The sequence below is a fragment of the Tamandua tetradactyla genome, chromosome 6 (assembly GCF_023851605.1).
Source record: "Tamandua tetradactyla isolate mTamTet1 chromosome 6, mTamTet1.pri, whole genome shotgun sequence".
NCBI classification, from domain to species: Eukaryota; Metazoa; Chordata; class Mammalia; order Pilosa; family Myrmecophagidae; genus Tamandua; species Tamandua tetradactyla.
The window spans coordinates 177,078,905-177,099,472 of NC_135332.1; the positions used below are offsets into that span (position 1 = coordinate 177,078,905).

General features: G+C 53.2%; 1 protein-coding gene across 1 annotated transcript in view; it reads left to right on the forward strand.

Moving 5' to 3' along the window:
* Positions 1 to 20,568, forward strand: part of TG (thyroglobulin) — a 234,772-nt gene that overhangs the window by 180,520 nt on the left and 33,684 nt on the right. The window contains exons 42-43 of the mRNA XM_077167733.1: positions 12,479 to 12,643; positions 13,448 to 13,615. Coding sequence (XP_077023848.1) covers positions 12,479 to 12,643; positions 13,448 to 13,615 — 333 coding nt within the window. The remainder of the gene's footprint in view (positions 1 to 12,478; positions 12,644 to 13,447; positions 13,616 to 20,568) is intronic.

Consider the following 20,568-nt stretch of genomic DNA (forward strand, 5'->3'; position numbering starts at 1 on the left):
TCCCCAAAGGCTGGTGAAGAGGTCAGCAGGCTTCCCAGAGGGCGGGAAGTTCTCTGCCCTGAGCCCAATTTCAATGCGCAACTTGCTTTCTCCACTAACTTCTTCTGAAGGCACTGATAGGTAAAACCTATTTATTTCCTAGAATCTAATTAGGATATTTACTTGTTTTAATGAGCACTTATTCGGTGGCTCTCATGGGACAGGCAAGAGGCTAAGTTCTGACAGGGACCAGAAATGAGACATGATGATAAGGCCGTGCCGCGCTCTGGAGGTCCCGGTGCCGAGGGATGTGAGAGGGAGCGGCTGGCAGTGTGGCAGCCGAGGCTCACTCAGGGGTGGCGTGCAGCTCAGTCTTGAATGTGAGAAGAATGCACCAAGCCTGGGCACCTGGTGGAGCTGTCTGGGACCCTCTGTCTGGGTTTCTCTTTTACTTTGTTCTGGGACGACTGCAGTTGCATCTTGGCTGGCATTGGAAGCGACTTCAATAGCTGCCACCCATCAGCCATCCTGCCTCCTGTGTCCTTCCTCTCTATTCATCCAGAACTGGCTGATGAACTGGCCCTCTTCATGTCTGCTCAGTGTCTGCTGCCCATGGGCCCCCATTGCTCCTGGGTGGGAATGGATTCCTCTTCTTGGCCAGTCACAGGAAGGTCCCAACCTGACTTTCAGGTACCTTCCACCATCTCCTGTTCCCTGGACAGGCTCTGCTCGTTTTTCTTTTTTATTGATGCTAAAATATGGATAAGTTAAAATTTACCGCGTTGAGTATACAATTCAGTGACATGAGTACATTCACAATGTTGTACAACCATCATCACCGTTTCCAGAACTTTCCATCACCTAAACAGAAACCCCATCCCCATTATCCATGACTCCTCATTTCCTTTCCCCCTGCCCTCTAGTAACCTCTACTCTACTTTCTTTCTCCCTAAATTTGCCAATTCTAGCTATTTCATAGAATGGAATCATACTCAGCTTGTCAAATTTACCCTACTGTTCCACTGCCTTTTCCACTCTTGGATCTGGAGGCTCAAAGATGCATCTCTTCCCTGGTCCAGCAGGGGCTTTAATTCCTTCATCTCACTGAGTCCAGGGCTGGTGCTGAGGGTTCTCGGCTCCCCTTACCTCTGCCGAGCCACGCCACCCCTGCTCCTGCGCCCTGCTGTGCCCCCTTCCTTGGGGAGGAGGGAAGGCGGCGCGTCCACCTGCAGCCGAGCCTTGGCCAGAACCGCCTGCGATGGTTCCCGCGGCACGAGCTCCGGTACCCTCCTTGCGACCGCAGGGCAGGAGCCCCAGGAGCATTTATTCCGACTCATGTCCGCTTCCTCCCCTGAGGATAGTCCTCTCTTCACTGGCTGGTGGTGTCGGCTCAGAGAGTAAAAAAGTTTTTACTCTCTCACCCCCAGAGAGTAAAAAAGTTTTAAGTAAGAATCTCCAGTGTATGTAAACTTGGTGATTAATTATATACATGGAAGATCCCCTGATCTAGGCATTATAAACTTAGAATAACCATTTTAAAAGGATGTGATTTCTCAAGTGATATTTATAAAAACATACTCTAGGGTTTTCTTCCTGGGCTCCACAGATTGTCGGGTGCGCCTTGTTTGGAGGTCACAACTCACAGAAACGTGAAGGGAAAACACCCGTTACTTCTAAACAAAGAGAGACTGTAACAAGGAATTTTGAAAGATTATGTTTTATCTCCTCTTGGTGCAAATATGTGCTCTCTCTGCTGGGAAAGGCACAGGGTCCTTGTGCTCTCCACTTACGAGCAACAACGAGAGCCAGCGTCTCCCAGAGGTGATGGGCATCAGGACCACAAAGGGACTTTCTTCAAGGGTCCCTCATACCATCCCCCTCCCCCAGCATACACCCCCCCCCGACTTTCAGAGACTCTAAGTTCCGTGAAGCAGGGACCGAATCTGCAGCAGCACAAGCCTTTGTGTGGCCGAGAGCAACCTCCAGATATATTTACCAGGAGGAAGGAAGGGAGAGAGGGAAAAGGGGAAGAAGAGAGGGGTAAAGGGAAGGAGGAAGTTAAAAAACACCGTAAAAGAAACTCCCTTCCCTGTAGAGCCTGCCAGGCTCGTCCTATGACTCCCACAGCACCCTCAGCATGGAGGGGCTCAGATGTTGGGGGACCAACCTGACCACGGACCCTCCAGGGCCAGCTGGGCACTGCAAGGAGGCGGGGGCTGTGCCATGAACCTCCCTGGGTGGCCTGGGGCGGGCTTCCTCACTGCTGCACCCCCCAATCTTATTTTATAAACAATAACAGGAAAACCTGCTGCTCATCCCCCTCAAAACGTGCCTTAGCTTAGCTCAGGTGGAGCTGGGTAGCAGCATGGCCGTGGCTTCCATCAAAGCCCCCCCCCCCCACTCTCGTCCTCTGCAAACCTAATGCTCCAGGGAGATGGGTTTTTTCCCTCATGCCATGAGTCTGCCGTTACTGAGGGAAGATCGAGTTCATAACTGGCCTTGATGACATTTAAAACGGTGTAGCTGTTTCCACCTGCGTGGATGGGTGTGAAATTGCGCTGGCCTTGACCTCATGGCCCTCCAAGTCCCAGCTGCCCCCGCCCAGCGCCGAGGGCCAGCGTCGGGGGACACCACGGACAGACACGCTTGGTTGCTCGGAAACCACTTGGGGCCAAAATGAAATGTCAACCCCAAACCTCTTTTAGGTGGAGAATACGCCACTATTTTCTGGTTTGGTTTATGTAGCAATAATCCTATAAATCATAATGACTGGCATCCGTAGAGGGCTGCATGGCTTAGAAAGTATCTCTTAAAACTATTTCATTTAATTTTCACACGAACTCTCCAGGATAGCAGTTATGATTTTAATAACTGACATGAGTGAGCACTTCTCATGCCCATCTCATCAGTTCACCTTAGCAAGCGAGTGAGGAAACTATTATTCTTCTCCTCCTTTTACATTTGAGGAGACAGAGACCCTGGGTAAGTAGGTTTCCTAAGTGCATGTAGCCGGTAAGGGGGGGGTGGGCTGATGGACCCCACTGCACATGCTCTGGATGCTGTTATGTGCCCATTTTACAGATGAGAAAACCAAGACCTGGGGAGATAAAGCTACTTGTGCAGAAATTACAGAGCTGCCACGTTGCCAACCCATAATTCAGTAAGATCTGCCCATTTTCCCACATCTCCTCAAAAGAACAATAATGTATAGCTGTTTTCACCTGACAGATTTGAAGGGCATTGTGTGGAAATGACAGGAAATGGTTTCCAGGGGCTGGCAGAGGCAGGGGTCCAGCGCCCACCGACTTCTTTAGGCGTATCAGGGATGCACCAGAAACTCAGCAGAGTCCCCTAGAGCATATCTCGGGCATCCTGCCCCCTCGAGGTACCCGGGTCCCCAGCACGGGGCTGGCTGTTCCCTCCCTGCCTGCTCCAGGCACCTTGGCCCACTTGGATCTGGGAGCTCTGCGCCTGCCGGCCTCCATGGGCAGGCACCGCCAGTCCTTTCTGTGGTTGAGAACTGGTTATGACATTTTCTGAAGGAAGAAGGGGGGTGGAGGGAGGAAGTGAAAAGAGGGAAGAAGTGGAGAGAAAGGAGAGAGGTGGCAGGCAAGCAAGCTGTAATTGGAACTTGGCTGTGTCGCAGGCCTTCCCAGGGCCTGCTGTCTCGTCAGGCTCACGCGTCCCAGGGAAGGTCTTCAAACTCATGGCTGATGGCAGGAGCCTAAACGTTAAGATGTTCACAAATTATTTATATGATTAATTTTTTTACTTATTACTAGAGTGTTTATTTGCCTTATATATTTAAAAATGTGTGATAGGAATGTTCCTATAAGAAATATTTATTCAATAATGGGGTTCACTGTTGGGTGTGATTTTCAGCTTACATGAGGGGTCTTGGAGCCTGTGGGTCCCGTCCTGCGGGGTGTCGGGGTGTCGGGGCAGCGGGGCGATGCATGGTGTCAGGGTGGTGGGGTGTCTGGGCGGCGGGGCGATGCGGGGTGTCGTGGTGTCAGGGTGTCGGAGTGTCGGGGTGTTGGGGAGGTAGGGTGTCAGTGTCGGGGCAGTGGGGCGATGCGAGGTGTCAGGGTGGTGGGGTGTCTGGGCGGCGGGGCGATGCAGGGTGTCGTGGTGTCAGGGTGTCGGAGTGTGGGGGTGTTGGGGAGGTAGGGTGTCAGTGTCGGGGCGGCGGGGCGATGCGAGGTGTTGGGGCGAGGGGGGGTCAGGCCACCGTTCCAGCTGCCAGGCCTGCCTTGGGCGCCCACCCCCAGCCCTCCCCCACCGAGGGGAGGGGCGAAGTGAACAGATCTGCCCCAGGTGACAGGGTCACTGAAGACAGAGCTGAGATTTGAACTCAGGCCTTTCTGATTTCTAGACCTATGTTCTTAGCCCTTTTCTACTCAGCAGTTATTTTTCCAAGTTGTACAGCATTTGCAGGGACGGAGAGGTCCTGGGGGGCGGGGGGTGGCTGCACGCAGGGGTCCTGCTGGCGGCCCAGGCAGAACCCAAGGGAGCGGCCGTAAAAGAAGCCGCCAGAGCCCTGCCGCTGCGAGGCCGGCGGGACCCTCCATGTACATACGATGTGTGTGTATATGTAAGTGTTTCTATGCACACTTCAATTAACCCTTGCAGCATGTCTACAAGGCAGAGCCTTTATCGCTGAGGAACCTGGAAAGTGAAAAGGTGAATATGCTCAAAGCCAAGGATTAAGGAAGTGGCTGCGCCCCAGGATGGGGTCCTCAAAGGCTGACACTTGACCTTTCCTCCTTATCCTGGGCCAGTGGGCCCCGAAACAAAGCTGCAGGGATACAATGACTGGGAAGAAACGTCCAGGCGCTTTAACAAGTTAGAATTAGGAAACCATTTTTAAAAGGGAGCATATGCCCTACAGGTGTCACGAAGCACTCGTTGAAGAAGGAGAGGCGGCTGGAGCCTGCGTTTAAATCCCTGCTGACGTAAGAGGGTGGCGGTTGCCTCAGTCCCACTCCCTGCCTCTCTGTACAGGGAGACGCTTGGTCTGGGAACTCAGTAATTGTCAAGGGCAAAGCATTTCAATGGTTTCTGACAGCCAGAAGGTGACTGAGGCGATGAGACGTCATGTTTGTGACAGGTGGAAAAAGGCATGTATCAAGTCCCTGACAGCCTGGGGAGAAAACACAATGGGTGGCAAGCTCTGTGCGTAAGGGGCAAAGCCCAGGCACGGCTCCTCCTCCATTTCCCAAGCCCTAGGAGTGTCCGGGAGGTACCCAGAGATGGCCCCCCGCGGGCTGCTGGGTGGGCTCCACGACGAGCCCGTGAGAAAGGGCATGTAGCCGAGCCCATGGACAGCAAGGCCGAGCGCGGCCGTCCCTCCCGCATGTGCTTGTGGGCGCGTGTGGCTCTGGGCACAGCCTGTGCCCAGCTCCCAAGCCGCGTGTGATACTGCCGCTGCTTATTTGCTTTGCTCCGAGCCTGTCACGCTCTAATGAAACAGGCACACTCACCCCTCCCTAGTGCCCTCGTGAGCACAAATTGAGAACAGTGGACAAAGTGCTTTGTGTACCCCAGCTGCCCACGACTTGTTAGTTCTTACTCTTTCCTCCACGTGTCCATATGGCAGGTGGATGGTTTAGGTTTGCAAATTTAAAAATGCCAAACCAGAACCTTTCTGAAGCGCAGGTTGGCAGTACATTTTTAAAAAAAGTTTTTAAAAATATTTTAATATGTATTATATATATACAAATAATGCAAGATGGGACTTCTGGTCCTTAGATTAGGCAATGCCTACTTAGATGTAATACCAAAAGCACAAGTGATAAAAGAAAAAATAGATAAAGTAGACTTCATTACAACTAAAAGCTTTCATGCTGCAAAACATACTATCAAGGAAGGTAAAGACAGCCCACAGAACGTGAGAACACATTTTTGCATCATGTATCTGATAAGGGACTTGTATAATATATCTGATAAGGAACTTACAATGCAATAATGGAAAGATAAATAATACAATTTAAAAATGGGCAAAGAATCCAATTAAACATTTCTCCAAAGAAGATATACAAATGGCCAATAAGAACATGATAGATGCCAAATATCATTAGTCATTAAGGAAATGCAAATCAAAACCACAATGATATGCTGACCTCATGCCCAGCAGGATGACTATAATAAAAATAGACGATAGCAAGTATGAGTGAGTATGTGGAGAGGTCTCAACCCCCTACATTCACTGCCAGTACAAATGAAAATAATGGTGCAGCCATTTCCCAGTTCCTCAATAAGTTAAACGTAGAATTGTCACATGACCCAGCAATTCCACTCCCCAGTATCTACCCCAAAGAAATGAAAACATATACATGCAAGTGTTCACAGAAGCATTATTCAAAATAGCCAAAAAGTTAAAACAACCAAACATCTATCAGCTGATGAATGGATAAACAAAATGAGGCGCTTGGCAGTAAAAAGAAATGAGGTACCAATAAATGCCATGATGGAGAACAACCTTGAAGTCAAAGACGTCAGACACAAAGGCCACGTATTGTTTGATTATATTTATATGAAGAGCCCAAAATTGGAAAAACTATAGAAACAGAAAGTAGATTAGTGGTTGACAGGGGGTGGGGGAAGGGAGGAAGGGTGCAAGTTTCCTTTTTAAGCTGATGAAATATTCTAAAATGAGATTGTGACGATGGTAGCACAACTCTGTGAATATACTAAAAACCATAGATTTGTACACTTTAAGTGTTGAACTTATGGTATGTGTATTATATCTCAATAACGCTTGTTTTTAAAAGTTAGTTACAAATGCCAAGAAATATAAATACTATATACATTTCATTTCATACACTATACATATTTTGTATAGTACAAAATATTCTCCTTTCTTGAAGATTTCCACATGGCATACATTAAATGGGACGCCATCAACATGTTGTGTAAACAGCCCATTCAGAAAAAAATACTCTCTCAGGCAATAAAAACAAAGTATACCCAATGACCCCGCAGTTCTTCTGTGCGAGGCGCTCACCGTGGGTGAGTGGGTGCGTGCTCAGACGTGGCGATGAAGTCGTGCACTCGGTACTGTTGATAAGGTCATAAAACCAGGCACAGTGATGGCCGCCATCTGCTGACCACCCACCATGCAGAGCACACCGGCTTCGTGTTGTGGGAAGGACATGCTGTCTCATCACCGCAGCCCCCCAGTGAGGTTCATCGTGAAACCACACTGCGAGGAAGCTGCTGTGGCACAGTGGTTCCTTTGCTGGGGAGCACTGGGTGTGATTTTTCTTTTTTCACATGGGCAGGCACCAGCAATCGAACCCAGGTCTCCGGCATGGCAGGCGAGACCTCTGCCACTGCGCCGCCACTGCCTGCCCTTAGGCGTGATTTTAATTTTCCTTGTTTCGCTCGTTTGTATCTTCTGCAACGGACTTCTGTGTTGCTTGTGCCCCTTTAAACGTGGTTGCTTTGTTTGGCTTTTAAATGCACTAAGGTAGCACTGATGAGCGATCCGCACCGGCCTTTTCCCAGGGGCTGCGGAGGGCCCCCAGTTTGTCCAGCCTGTGCCCATAGTGAGCTTGTTAATGGGAAGGCCCCTCTCAGGCAGCCTGCCCCCTGCCCCCTCTGGGGCCTTCCTTCCATGCCCCCCTCTAGTTTTCCTACAGTGTTGTAGAACGGTCTTGTTCCACGCCACTCGTCAGCTGACCCACTCACATGTTAAGGAAGCATGGCTGCTTTCCCCTTGACAAGAGTAAACTATCTAGTTACTGTGGAAGTCGCCTCTTGAATGTACATTATATTATTTTTTAGTTCCAAAAATTAATAGAAATTCATTGAAGAAAAGTTAGAATATTCTGAAAAGAACGGAAAAGCCAGTCAAAGCCATCCTCATTGCCTTACCTTAGACTGACAGAGACCTCGGGGAATGGGTAAACCCTGCCTCTCCTAAGACGCCAGGTGGACAGCAGGTGACATGAGATGCTGAGACAGGTTGCCCAAGAGTCTTCCATGCCCTCTGCCCTCTGTGGAGGCAGCCTGGCAACATGGGAAACCATGGCAGCTTGGAGTCAGAAAATCTGGGTGTTTTCCTCTTTTGCCTGGTACTAGCAGGTCATTAAAATTCTTTGACATTCTTTCCAGAATCTATTCCCAGTTCTTTTTGAAATTAGTTAATTGGGGATTTGGAAGAGGGGAATATACAAAGGAATGAACAGTGTGTTTTCTTATCTTTTTGTTGCTTTTCTCATGGCCACTTTTCCATGTGGTGACTGTGATGATTCTTCCTGGGAAACACTTAAGCATCCACTCCAAGAAGAGCCGTGGGTGTGTGTCTGAGCATGTGCGTCTTCCTATGAATGTAAGTGCATGTCCTGGATCTGTGTCTTTATGTCTGTGTGCCTCTGAGTGTGCATCTGCGTGTGTCTGTGTGTGTGCCTTGTATATCTCAGTGCCTGTGTCTGCGTCTGTGTGTGTCTGGGTGCATGTGTCTGCATGTGCCAGAGTGTGCATCTGTCTGAGGGTGTACATACATCTGTGTATGTGTTTTTGTATGTGTGTGGCTGTGCATGTCTGTGGGTGTTTGTGACTGGGTGTCTCGGTCTGTGCTTGGACAGGGGGAGGTCTTGGCTCCAAGGTGACTACGTTGGTAAACTCAGATCAAGGCACTTTACAATGACTAGAGGCTCCAGACAGGAAAAGCAGTGGTCAGCCATTGCGGTTTGGGCCTGCACTATTTATAAGTTAAAAAAAACAAGCGGAAAACCATTGCCTTTTAATAACTGGGGCAGATTCGGATAAAGCATGGAGCAGGGGCTAATGAGCTGCTGGCACTGCCTGGGTGGACCGAGAAGACCCTGCTGCCTCTAAATGGACTGTCCAAAACCCGCGGGGGTCCTGTGAGACCCACGTGTTAACAACAGACCTGCCGTCTAGAGGGCATCTGCCATCCCCACCTCTGCAGCCTCATGCCACCTTCAGGACGGCCCTTTGACATTTGGTGCGTCATTCCTGTGCACAGGTGAGGACAGGTCACTTGCCCAAGGTCAGTCCATCAGTGAGTAACCGAGCCGGAGCGTGACGCTGCTCCTTCTGCCTCCACAGTCCACACTGCCTGCCTGGCACTGCCCTGCAGCCACCTCTACCCCTCCCCCACCCCCAGTCCTGTGTCTTCAATAAATGTGTCCCAGTGAGGGCTGGGCTGGCCGTTGGTCTGCTTAACCACTGATTTTCCACAAAGAGAGCAGTTTCCTTCAGAAAGAATGCTTAAAGCAAAGTATTTTAAGAGAAAGGAAAGCTCTCTAAGCCATCTCAATCTCAGAGTAACCCATGCCTTTAACCACTTCCTCACCATGTCAGGAACCTGGCTTTTTATAGCCAAAAAAAATAATGAAAACTCAAGAGGAACTCAGCCCGAAATTCCCACCTCACCCCTGTGTGGCCAAGAAGCTGGCCTGGGGCGCTCCACGCGGCCTGTCCTGCAGCTGGTGGACTCAATCTGCATTAGACTTGGGGCTTTGGCCGGGAACATCTGTGTGCAGTGGGGGTGAGGGCAGGGCAGTGGGTGCCTGTGCGTGTGTCCTCTTGTTAAGGAAAAGCACATCCAGTCGGGTCTCAGAAAGTTGCCCATCAGGGGAAAGCACACACAGGGCACAGGACTTGACCCCAGCGTGTCACCCTGTTGTCTGCCATAGGTGTTGAATAGGGGGCCCTGCGCCAGGTGTGTGACTTGTTCACCTGCTCACTCTTGCCGAGAACCTGGGAGTTAGGAGTCTCCCTGCTTAGAGACGGGGGATGCTGCCCTGCACCAGCCACCAGCTGGAACCCACACCCCTAGTGCCCTGCTCTGTACATTTTGCTGCAGACTCAGCCAATCCTGCGAGGCTCTGAGCTTATCTGAGTGGCTGCTGGACAAGAAGCCGTGTGCACTGTCCAGCCTGCACAGTCTGCTTCCAGGCCCGCCAGCCCTATTTGGAGCAGCTCAGAGCTCTTGGATAGGGTTTCCAGGTCAGCAGGCCATATTGGGGTGGGGGCTAGGGTTCCCCCAATTCCACAACCTCACACTGGCTTTGACAGTCCAGCCTAGCCTTGACCCTGGCATTGAGGTCCCCCTTGGCCCAGTTGGCCAAGTAGGGAGAGCAGCTGCCTCAGCGCCACCATGTTTACCTGACCCCATTGGTGCCCACTGGGTGGGTGCCAGCGCACCACTTTTCCCGGGCTAAGTGTGGCTCCTGAGCTCAGACCCCCCGCTGCCCCCACCAGCCCTGCCATCTTGGGCAAGTGAGTCACCTCGACCCCTCATCTGTGAAACGGGATGAGGGTTTCATTCACCTGGCAGGAGTGTCGTGAACCTCCACTAAATCGATATCCGTGCAGTGCTGGGAACGGAGCCTGCTGTGCCCAGCGCCGCGAGAGGAACCCCAGGAGCAGCGCTGATACCACCAGGCCCACTTTATCGAAGAGGAAACAGGGTTAAGGAGCTTGCTGAAGTCGTCTGCCTGGAGTTGGCAGCTGGGCTGGGAGCACGGGCTCCACCCTGAGCCGCCGCAGGTCTCTGAGGCCCAGCCGCCTCTCCCCGCTGACCCAGTCCGCTCTCGCCCCACTGGCACAGGCCCGCCGGTCCCACTGCTGCCCCACACCTTGTCCCGCCACCACGTTTCTCCTGGCCCGGAAGCACAGGGACCCCTGGCACTTCCCGCAGGCCGTGCAGGAGCGTGTGCCCTTGTCCGGGAAGGACCTCAGAGCCCTCCGCTGGCCAGCCAGGCCCTCGGGGAGCGCCTTCTCCTGCTTCTTGTAAACGGTGGGGAACCGCATTGCGGCGCAGGTGAGCCTGCACCCCTGGCCCTGCAGCTCCCGGGGTGCTTTCCGTTGCAGTCCTCGGCAAGCCTCGCGAGCACCGAGTGGGCGCAGCTCCACTCTGTACCTGTTCTGTGTGTGAGGAAACTGAGCTTTGAGTTTCTGACAATTTCAGTTTCTGATATTTTTAGCTCAGGGTAGAGCCTGGAATTGAAGTATATGCCAGGGACTCCACCGGATCTATGCTGTCCCTACAGAGGGGTGAGGGGGGCAGCTCAGCTCGAGGTCGCACCGTCTCGACCTGGATAAGAAGGCACAAGGGGCAAAGTGGGGCTGAGGGCCCGGGGTGGGCTGCTGAGACCCCAGGCTTGGCCTCACAGCCGTGTGGCCTTGGGCAAGATACGGAACTTCTCTGTGCTTCAGAGAACAAGGTGGTAAATAACTTCTTCCTCTGGGGTTGTGGAGAGAATTTAATGAGTTGATGTATGTAAGTGCTTAGGACCCTGCCTGAAACTCAGGAGTATGCAGTGACTCTTAGCTATAGCTATTGTTAAGCTCCCAGTCCCTGTTACACATTCGATAACTGATAAATGAGAATTCTTTTCCTCTTTGCGCCTTAACTTGCTTGTCTACAAAATGGGATGATAATTGTACCTAATTCACGTTATCTTTGGGAAGATTGCATGAGACAGAGTAGGCACATTCCCGAGTGCCCAGCAGGCAGTGGGAACTGATCCATGAACCAGCCTCTCTCCAGGGTTCTGGAGCCCAACAGACTCTGGAACCAGCTGCCTGAGGCTGGTTATACCCCTTGGGAGAGTTTAACCTTGGTCGCATTACTTAATTTCCCTTTTCTTTTCTGTCCACATCTGTAGAAAGGGGAAATAACAGCACCCAACTCGCTGGGCTGATGTAAGCATCAAATGAGCTAGAACGGGGGAGCTCTTGGGCTAATGCATGAGAGCCCTCCACCTGCAGCTGCGGCCGTTCCCCCCAGCAACGGCAGCACTAGGATAGCAGTGGACATGGTGTTACCCACCCCGCCACGTGGTCCATCCCCAAACCTTGGGGTGACGCACAGAGCTGAGGTTCTGGACAGTTATGCTGTCTAGACCCGACACCGGACAGGTGATCCGGCTCAACCAGCAGTGCCAGCTCAGAGGCCGTTCTCCTGGAACCCAGCTCCCGCTGCTTAGCCCCTTAGAAAGGAAACACTCCCAGCGGCCTGTCATTTTAAGAGAGCGTGCACTTTGCTGGAACAGTTTACTTCCGCAATAACTGCATTTCCATCATCTTCTATGTGGGCATCTATCATAGAGTCCAACCCCATCTTAGTTGAGCTAGGAAAGCTCCTAGGAAGCGGTAGTGGGATTTGATCAAGTGAAGGTCCCAGTTCTGATCTTCATCTCCTGTGCAGACGCCATCGGTCTCTGCCCTTTGCCTCAGTGTCCAACCTCGGCTTCATGTCCAGGGTTGAAGGGCACCAAGGCCAGTGCCCTTGTTTCATAGATGGGGAAACTGAGGCCAAGGAGAGACCTGTTTCAGATCACACAACACATCGATAGATACTGATCTGTCCTGACCTCCCAACGCCTGAGGGTGTCCCTGGGAAAGGTCCGTGGGCTGCCGTGTGTGGGTGAAGGATGCAGAGCCTGGAGGTGGTCCCTGAGGGCGGAGGAGGGGAAGGCGCTAGTGGAGACCACGGCCCTGTGTCTACCTTCTCTTCCAGGGAGGCTCCATGCTTTCCCCAGCTGCTGTCATCAGCCATGAGCAGGCTCAGCAGCAGGCTGCTGCTCTGGCGAAGGAAGTCGGCTGCCCCACCTCGCCCAGCCAGGAGCTGGTGTCCTGCCTCCGCCAGCAACCTGCCGTTGTCCTCAATGATGCTCAGACCAAGGTGGGTGTTTGTGCCAGGTCGGGGAGGGTCCTTCTCTGGCCTTGTCCAAATGGAAAACCAAAGAGAGGGCATGTGGTCCAGCCAGGGCCACACAGGAGGTTGATAATGGGCTGGAGCAAGAGCTCAGATTCCCTGACCTGCAGTGCTGGGCATGAGCCACGCCAGGTCACGCACCGAACACAAGCACTGAGTTAGGTCTCACTGAGCCTCAGACCTGCGGCCTGTAAAATGGAGATGACGCAGCCCTGATAGAGTAGGATACAGAAAGGGTCTTGTCCAGAGGCATTGATGGCTTTTGATCATAGGCATAACTGCAACGTGTGGAGGTCACAGACACAGCTGCTCATCTGACAATGGATTTTGACCACCTGTCCTCTTAGATGAGACAGCCACGCAAAGAACTTGCTCACAGCTCACAGTGAGCAACGATAATGAAGGGACTGTAGCAGGAATAGCAGGTGTCATCTCGGCTGGTAGTTTGATCCCTTCAGCACCGAGCCTGGACGCAAGACCTGCGGATCTTATCTTTAGCTTCCCTGACTGTCTGCTAGTCAGATAGCGGCTAGGGCCAAAGGTTTCCCCTGTCAGAACATGCCTTGGCCACCAGCTTCTCCTAGATCAGGGCCCTCCTGCCTCACTGACACTCCCAGCTCAGCCCCTCTGTCCTTGCTGTGGATGAGTTGTCACCTCAACAGGCAGGCTCTGGGAAGGTCAGACTCACCCTCCAGCCCCTGGCATTATCACCTGACCCATAAAATGGACAAAAGCAACCCGAGTAATGGCATCTCTTTGTGCCTACTGCAGCTTCTGGCCGTGAGTGGCCCTTTCCACTACTGGCGTCCTGTGGTCGACGGCCAGTACCTCCCAGAGGCTCCAGCCCGAGTGCTGCAAAGGTCTCCACGGGCCAAGATCGATCTGCTCATCGGGAGCTCGCAGGATGATGGGCCCTTCAGCAGAGCCAAGGCCATTAAGGTAGGTGGGAGGGGGCCAGGGGTCACCAGCTGGGCAGGCCCCCACGACCCCTGGACCTCAGGCTTTGACCTCCATCAGGAGTCACTTGCCATCTTGCTGTGTACAAAACAGTCCCTGAACAGCTGCCAGGGGCAAAGGCTGTGCGAGTTGTCTGGGAGGTCGCAGTAGAGGAGGGGCTAGGAACTGGACAAGGTAGAGCAGTGACGACAGACACCCCACAGGTGACACAGGGGGAGTCAAAGGGCTGGTGTGGGGGCGCCCAGGCCCGGGCACTGGTGCCCTGTTGCATGGGGCGCTCTGCCTCCGGGGGCCAGGGCGGGAGAGGCAGGGGGTGGAGGCTCCGTGAGCAACACCGTTCCCCAGTCCTGAACCGGTTGTCCAGACACCGGCTCTCCCCGTTGGTTCGCGGACTGGGAAAGCACACACGACAGGCCTGGCCAACGCGCAGCTGGGCGGGGCTTGTTGGAGATGCAGCAGAAGGGACACAGGTACAAGGGCTTTATCTGCCTGCATACACACCTCCTGCACTGACCAGGGGCCTGGCCACTCACTGGAATGCCGCAGGTGGAACAGGCCGAGCGCCCTGGACCTCTGCCGGCCCCAGCCCCGCCCTGGCCCCACCAGGCCCCGCCCCCACCCCGGCCCCGCCCCGCCCCCATCTCTGCGCCAATCCCGCTCCAGCCTCGCCCCAATCCCACCCCTGATCCCGCCCTTCCTCGAACAAGCTGTTCTTGCTGAAAGCCCCCAGTGAAGGCAGGAGGGTGGTCCCAGCGCGGGCTCTCTGGCCACACCCTGCCCGGCACGCACACCCCACGGGGCTCTCTCTGGCTTTATTAATTACAGGGCAGTGTAAGTGGAATTGAAAAGAAAGTAGCATCACAGAGCTAAGCGGGATCCTGCAGCTTTTGAGCTTTTCTTTATCCTCTGGTTACCACACCTCACTCTAGGGACTCTGCCCCACCACGGTAAAAGCACCTGTCTTACATGATATATGTAGAAGGATATTTAGTTGCAGCATTAATTATTATGGCAAGAAATTGGAAGTAATTCAAATATCCATTAGCAGGAGAAGGGTTGACTAAATTAAGATAATACAAACAATGAAATATTATGCAGATGTTAAAAAGAGTGTGCTACATATGCATCTACTGGCTGGAGCGCCTGTGCCGTGTTGTTAAATGGAAAAAACATGAGGGTGCAGAGGGATGAAGGAAGCATTTATATTTAAAAGAACAACCTGCGCATGTGTGAGTGTGCATACTTTTGTAAGTTTCTATGTGAAAAGACAATGGTGTGGACAGATACACAACAAGCAGTTAGTACTGGTTACCCTGGGAGGTGCGAGAAAGAACCCAATGAATTAGATACTGTGGCAATCGTGAAACTTGTGTGTGAGAGAGAGAAAAAAAGGAGAAAGTGATGGAGCGGGGGTGGGGGGGTGTATGGGGGTGGGGGTGTATGGGGGTGGGGGGTGTATGGGGGTGGGGGGTGTAGGGGGGTGGGGGTGTATGGGGGTGGGGGTGTATGGGGGTGGGGGGTGTAGGGGGGTGGGGGGTGTAGGGGGGTGGGGGGTGTATGGGGGTGGGAGGTGTATGGGGGTGGGAGGTGTAGGGGGGTGGAGGTGTAGGGGGGTGGAGGTGTAGGGGGTTGGGGGGTGTAGGGGGTGGGGGGTGTAGGGGATGGGGGTGTATGGGGTGGGGGGTGTAGGGGGTGGGGGGTGTATGGGGGTGGGGGTGTATGGGGGTGGGGGGTGTATGGGGGTGGAGGTGTATGGGGGTGGGGGTGAATGGGGAGCCAGGCATGGGAAGGAGGAGGCCAGGCTGATGATGCTCAGATGCAAAGCTGATTTCCAGAGGCTCCGATGAGGGACCCTGGTGTGCAGCACGGACAGTGTAAAAGGTCCTGTCTGGATCACACATGCAATTGTGTGGGTGGGATGAGTGTATAGGTGACAGGGTGTGGGTGTGTATGAGTGTGTGTGAAGGGAACAGTGAGGTAGCACGGAGCTTGGTTATTATTTGCTTCTGTCTGCTTGACTTAGGGTCATGGGAAAATGTCTGTTGAACCAACCCATCCTCTACATTTTTCTGCCAAGCGCCCTTGTGTACACAGCCCTTGCTTCAAGGAGCTGGCATTGAAGCAGACCAGCACTCAGGGAGCCCTGAGAAGGTGGCACCCCCACCACTGGGCCTGGTGTTCTCTTCTCTAAAGTAGGCTCTTCTAGCACCTCATCAGTTAAAAAATAATGACGATAGTCACTTAACTATAAATACACACGTGTTCTCTATACTAATATACTAGATCATTATAAAATATTCATAAAAAAAAATTAAAAAGCATGAGAAAGGAATGAACACTCTAATATGTGCTCACTGTACCATAAACTTGTTCCGCTCTGGAGCGCGCTGCTTTACGGCCCAGGCATAATGGGAAGGGAAAGCCCTGGGCCCTGGACCCATTTTCCATGCTACATTTCTTTTAACATTGCCCTGCAGGAGAGGATGTGGGAACTTCAGTGCAGAAGATGCCATACCCTTCCAGCTCAGATTCTTCAGACTGTGTGCCAGAAACATTCCAGCCATCTCCTAATTTAAGAAAGGAGAGGGGCTGCTTTGCAATTTGTAAAAGCCTTGCCATCACCTAGAGCAGCCAAATGGGAGTGAGGAGAGGAAACCCCCATAGCAAGTTCAGCCACCCACCCAGCGGAGGTGCCAGTGGGCAGCCCCAGCTGACGGTGTCTGATTTCTACCTGCCAATTGTATGAGGGGTGACTGGTTCTTTGGCAGCTTTGGGCTTCCTCCGATCCTTCTTTCTCTCCCAGCAGTGACTTTGGGAGGTTCCCAATTCTGTTCTGAATTTCTGAGCCCCTCTGCCAGGAGCCTGAATCCAGAGAACTACGAATCCTTACTCAACAAGCAGTTTTTCCCGCTCATTGAGTTTCCCTCTGAGACTTTTAAGGAAAGAAAGGTGGTGTCTGCCGAGAGGAGGCTTTTGTACAGACCGGGGCGTGGCTCAGGAAAGTGTGTGCTCAGCTTTGGGTACTAGCATAGGCAAAGCCCTCTGAGGGCGTGGTAGACCAGATGCCCTGTCCTGGTGTGTCTCCAGATACCACTTTCCAGGACACAAGTCACAGGGTCGTGTCACCACCACACATGAATTCATCGGACAGCCTGCTCCTTTGTTTCCCTTCTCCGTTCTCTCTCTCGTGAACGTGCTTTGGTGCAGCCATTAGGTAGTTGTGAGTGTGTTTCCTGCTGGGTGCTCACTGGGTGGTGACCGATATGGAAGATGGAGGGAGGGTGGGCGCAGTCATGGCCAGAGGTGAAGGCTGCTCAGGCTCTCTGTGACGTCGCAGGCATGCATCTCCCACATGCAGAACACCCAGCTTTCTACCTCCTGTCTGGACATCCCCCTTGAGCACTGGACTGCCTTAGTCGATGGTCTATTTGACATCTTCACTTAAGCTGTCTAACAGCCCTCACCCTTCACACAGCCCAGGTGCAGTACGGATTTCTCTGACCCCGCCGCATACCAGCATGCTCTCCTGTAGTCTTCACCCCCTCAGTAAATAACAGCTCTATCCTTTTGGATGCTCAGGCCCCAAACCAGAATTCATTTTTGACTCCTCTCTCTCACATCTTAATAGCCTCCAGCAGCAAATCAGCTTGACTCTATCTTTAAAATGTGTCCAGAATTCAGCCACCTCTCACTGCCTCCACTGCTGTCACCTTGCCCCATGCTGCCATCTTTCTCCAAGATTTTGCAATAGCTGCCCGACTGTCTCCCTGCTTCTGCCTGTGCCCCTATCATCCATGAGAATCATTGCAGCCAGAGCAGTCCTTTTACAAACATCACATCACATCACACCTCTCCTCAAAACTCTCCAGAGGCCCCCATCTCATGCAGGGCAGAGCCCTACCTGACCAGGCCCCTGTCATCTCCGTGACCTCACCTCCGGCGACTCTCTCCCTGGTTCCTGGTGCTTCAGCCCTCCTGTCCCTTTTGTGTCCCTCAGGTTTGCCAAGCATGGTCCCAGCTAAGGGCCTTGGTGCTCGCTGTTCCCTCTTCCAGAATGTTCTTCCCCGGCGGCTCACTGCCTCACGTCTTTCAGGCCCTGCTTATTAGACAGATTTGCCTGACCACTGACTGCGAAGGCAGCCATGCCCCACATTCTCCATCCCCTTTGCCTTGCTTCCCACGCCCAGCACTTTGACCCCCGATATATGATGCATTTGCCTACTGTCCTTCTTCCCTGACTCCATGGAAGCGCTGTGGGCTGAGGCTTTGTATTTTACTCTCTGCTCTATCTCGGTACCTAGAAAGGTGTCTTGTACACAGTAGGTGCTCAATAAATATTTATGGGAGTGAATGAATGAAATTATAGGAACCAAGTATGTGTCAGGCCTAAACTAGCATCCGTCGATGAAGTCGTTCCATCCTCACAGCAGCCCAGTGAGGCAGAGTTTATATCCCTACTTTTCACGTGAGAAACAAGTTCACCGGGAAGCCAGGTTCAGGCCCAAAGGTGCCCTCTTTCTATTACGGATGCCGGGAGGAGCCCCGGCCAGCCCCCCACAGCTTGCAGCCCACTGAGGACAGCACTGGTGGCCAAGCCTGGGTGCACCCAGCTACAATGAGGGCTGGTCCGTGTGTGAAGAGCTTCGTGCATCCACACGTCCTGACTCTATCTCAGCCTGAGGCTGTGGGGCCAGGATACAGGCCTTTAACACCACGTGACCAATGAAGACACCAGCTTAGGGACTTCTAATGATTCGCCAACGCCGCCTAACAAGTCATTTGAAAGCTCCCTCTCCCCTCTGCCTCCTCAGACTTCGCCCTGGCCCCTGCTGTGTGGTGCCCTAGGGAAGGGAAGGCATGTGTGCTGTCACGTACCCGCTGTACCCCCATCCACCTCGATTGTGGCCTAGAAGAATCCTCAGCATCCTGCCCCACCCAGCACTACAGCAGACCAGGCACGGCCACTCGGTCCAGCTGCACTGAGGACATGGTGTTGAAACCCCCCCCTTTATTTCACAACATCCTGTCTTTTGGGCTGCCTTCCTTTACCTCATCCTGCTTGTGACCTGCATTCAGGGTTGATTTTGTGGGTTTCTCCATTTCCTCCAGATGGTCCCGTAGCACCTGAGTCCATCTACCATTCACTGAGGGGCACCCGGGGTGGACTTGTCTCAGCCCCAGCATCTCCGTGCCTCCCATATCCCATGCCTTTAGTATTAGCCCAGACCCTCCTGCTCACTGAGAGGCGGGTCCTATCGATTGCCGTAAGCCACCGTGATGACCCACAACAGGGAGTCGAATCAGGGACATTTGCACGACCACTTAACTGTGCTGGGGCATAAATATAAATTAAATTCCTGCCTGCAAGGACTTCACAACCAGGGAGGAAATCAAAAATTGACAAGCGTACATAACTAAAACAAAGTTTGACATGTGCAGTGTGGAGACATAGACACCCACTTCCAGAGCCTTGGGGGGCATTGGGGGTGTGGCCGGACCCAGCCACCAGGGAACTGGCCAGGACGCTGTTCCCTCTGCCGTCTGGGCAGTGGCCATCAGTGACCTGGCAGTCCTCGGGCCGCTACCCGGGCCAGTCAAGTTCCCCAGAATCTGAGCCTCAGTTTTCCTACCTGTAAAATTGGGAGATTATTAGTCACTAGCCTCATAAAGATGTTGTAAAGATTCAAATATGCACCAGTTTCTGATAAATAGTATGTGCTCAATAAATGTTATTTTTCCATGCAATCATTTAATTAGAAAATTACAGTTCATGTCCAAAGCTAGTGTCCCTGATCCAGAGCATTAACCGGGGAAACCAGGAATACAAAGAAAGCACAACCACTGAATCACCTCGCCTGACCTGAGACCAAGTTTCCCAATGCGGCACAGCACAGAGGCCTGGGGTTCAGGCCAGCCCTGCAGGAGCGCCCGGCGCCCACCCTCCCATGGGGTCGTCACAGGCGCCCAGCCCCCAGACCTGCCTTCACCCCCGCCACCCCCCGAACATCTTCTGCCCAAAGGGAGGAGCGGAATGAGGTCCCCATCGGCGCCCCGGACCAGCCGCCCCCCCGGAGCCCCAGCACCCAGCCGTGGGCGGCACATACCTGCCCAGCCTTGGCGCCGCCCGGGACGCTGTTCGCGGAGAACGATCTGATTTCCTGAAGTAGCAGTTTCCGATTGAGATTCTTCATCAGCTGCTGTGGTGGGGATTTTTCCCCCCTTCTCTCTCTCTTTCTTGCTGGTGAAATTGACAGTCTGCCTACATTAACCGGGCATTAATTTGCATGATCAAAAGCAGATTTGTTCCAAGATGGAATGTTCTGCCTTCCCCTCCACTCGCAAGCATCTCCAAGGAAGGCGAGAAAAATCAGGAACAGAGCGCCGTGGCCCCGAGCTGGGCCGGGCGTCAGCCTCGCCTGGGAGCAGGTGGGTGGGGGTCTGTGGGGCGGGAGGGGGAGGGCAGCCCATTGGAGAGTTGGAGAGCAGCACCTGGCAGCCCGAGACGCTGGCACGAGCCCCAGCTCCCGGGAAAAAGCAAGGCTTTGGTGACAGATTATGGCAAGGGGAGCGAGCGGGAGTCCCCAGCGTGCTCATGAAATGTTCCTGAAAAGAGGTGTGCACTGAATCCCAGGCACCGGGGCGGCCAGCGCGGGGTGGGGGTGGGGTGGGGGTGTCAGGCACAGCGGCTTTGGTAGAGAGCCCGGGACCCAGCCTGAGTCAGGTCTCAGTTCCCGGTTGAGCTGCCTGCCTTAAACAAGTGATGTGGGCAGACTGAGCTGCAGTTTCTTTCTCCTTTGAATGGGCACAGTGTGTCTCCTGAGTTGTCAGACGAGGATGGGTAAGCGAAGGAGACAGCTTCCGACGCCCAGAGCGCGCTGGCAGGCCTCCTAGCTTCCGGCTGCTCCAGCACGCGGGCAGCCCTCCCTGCCCCGGGG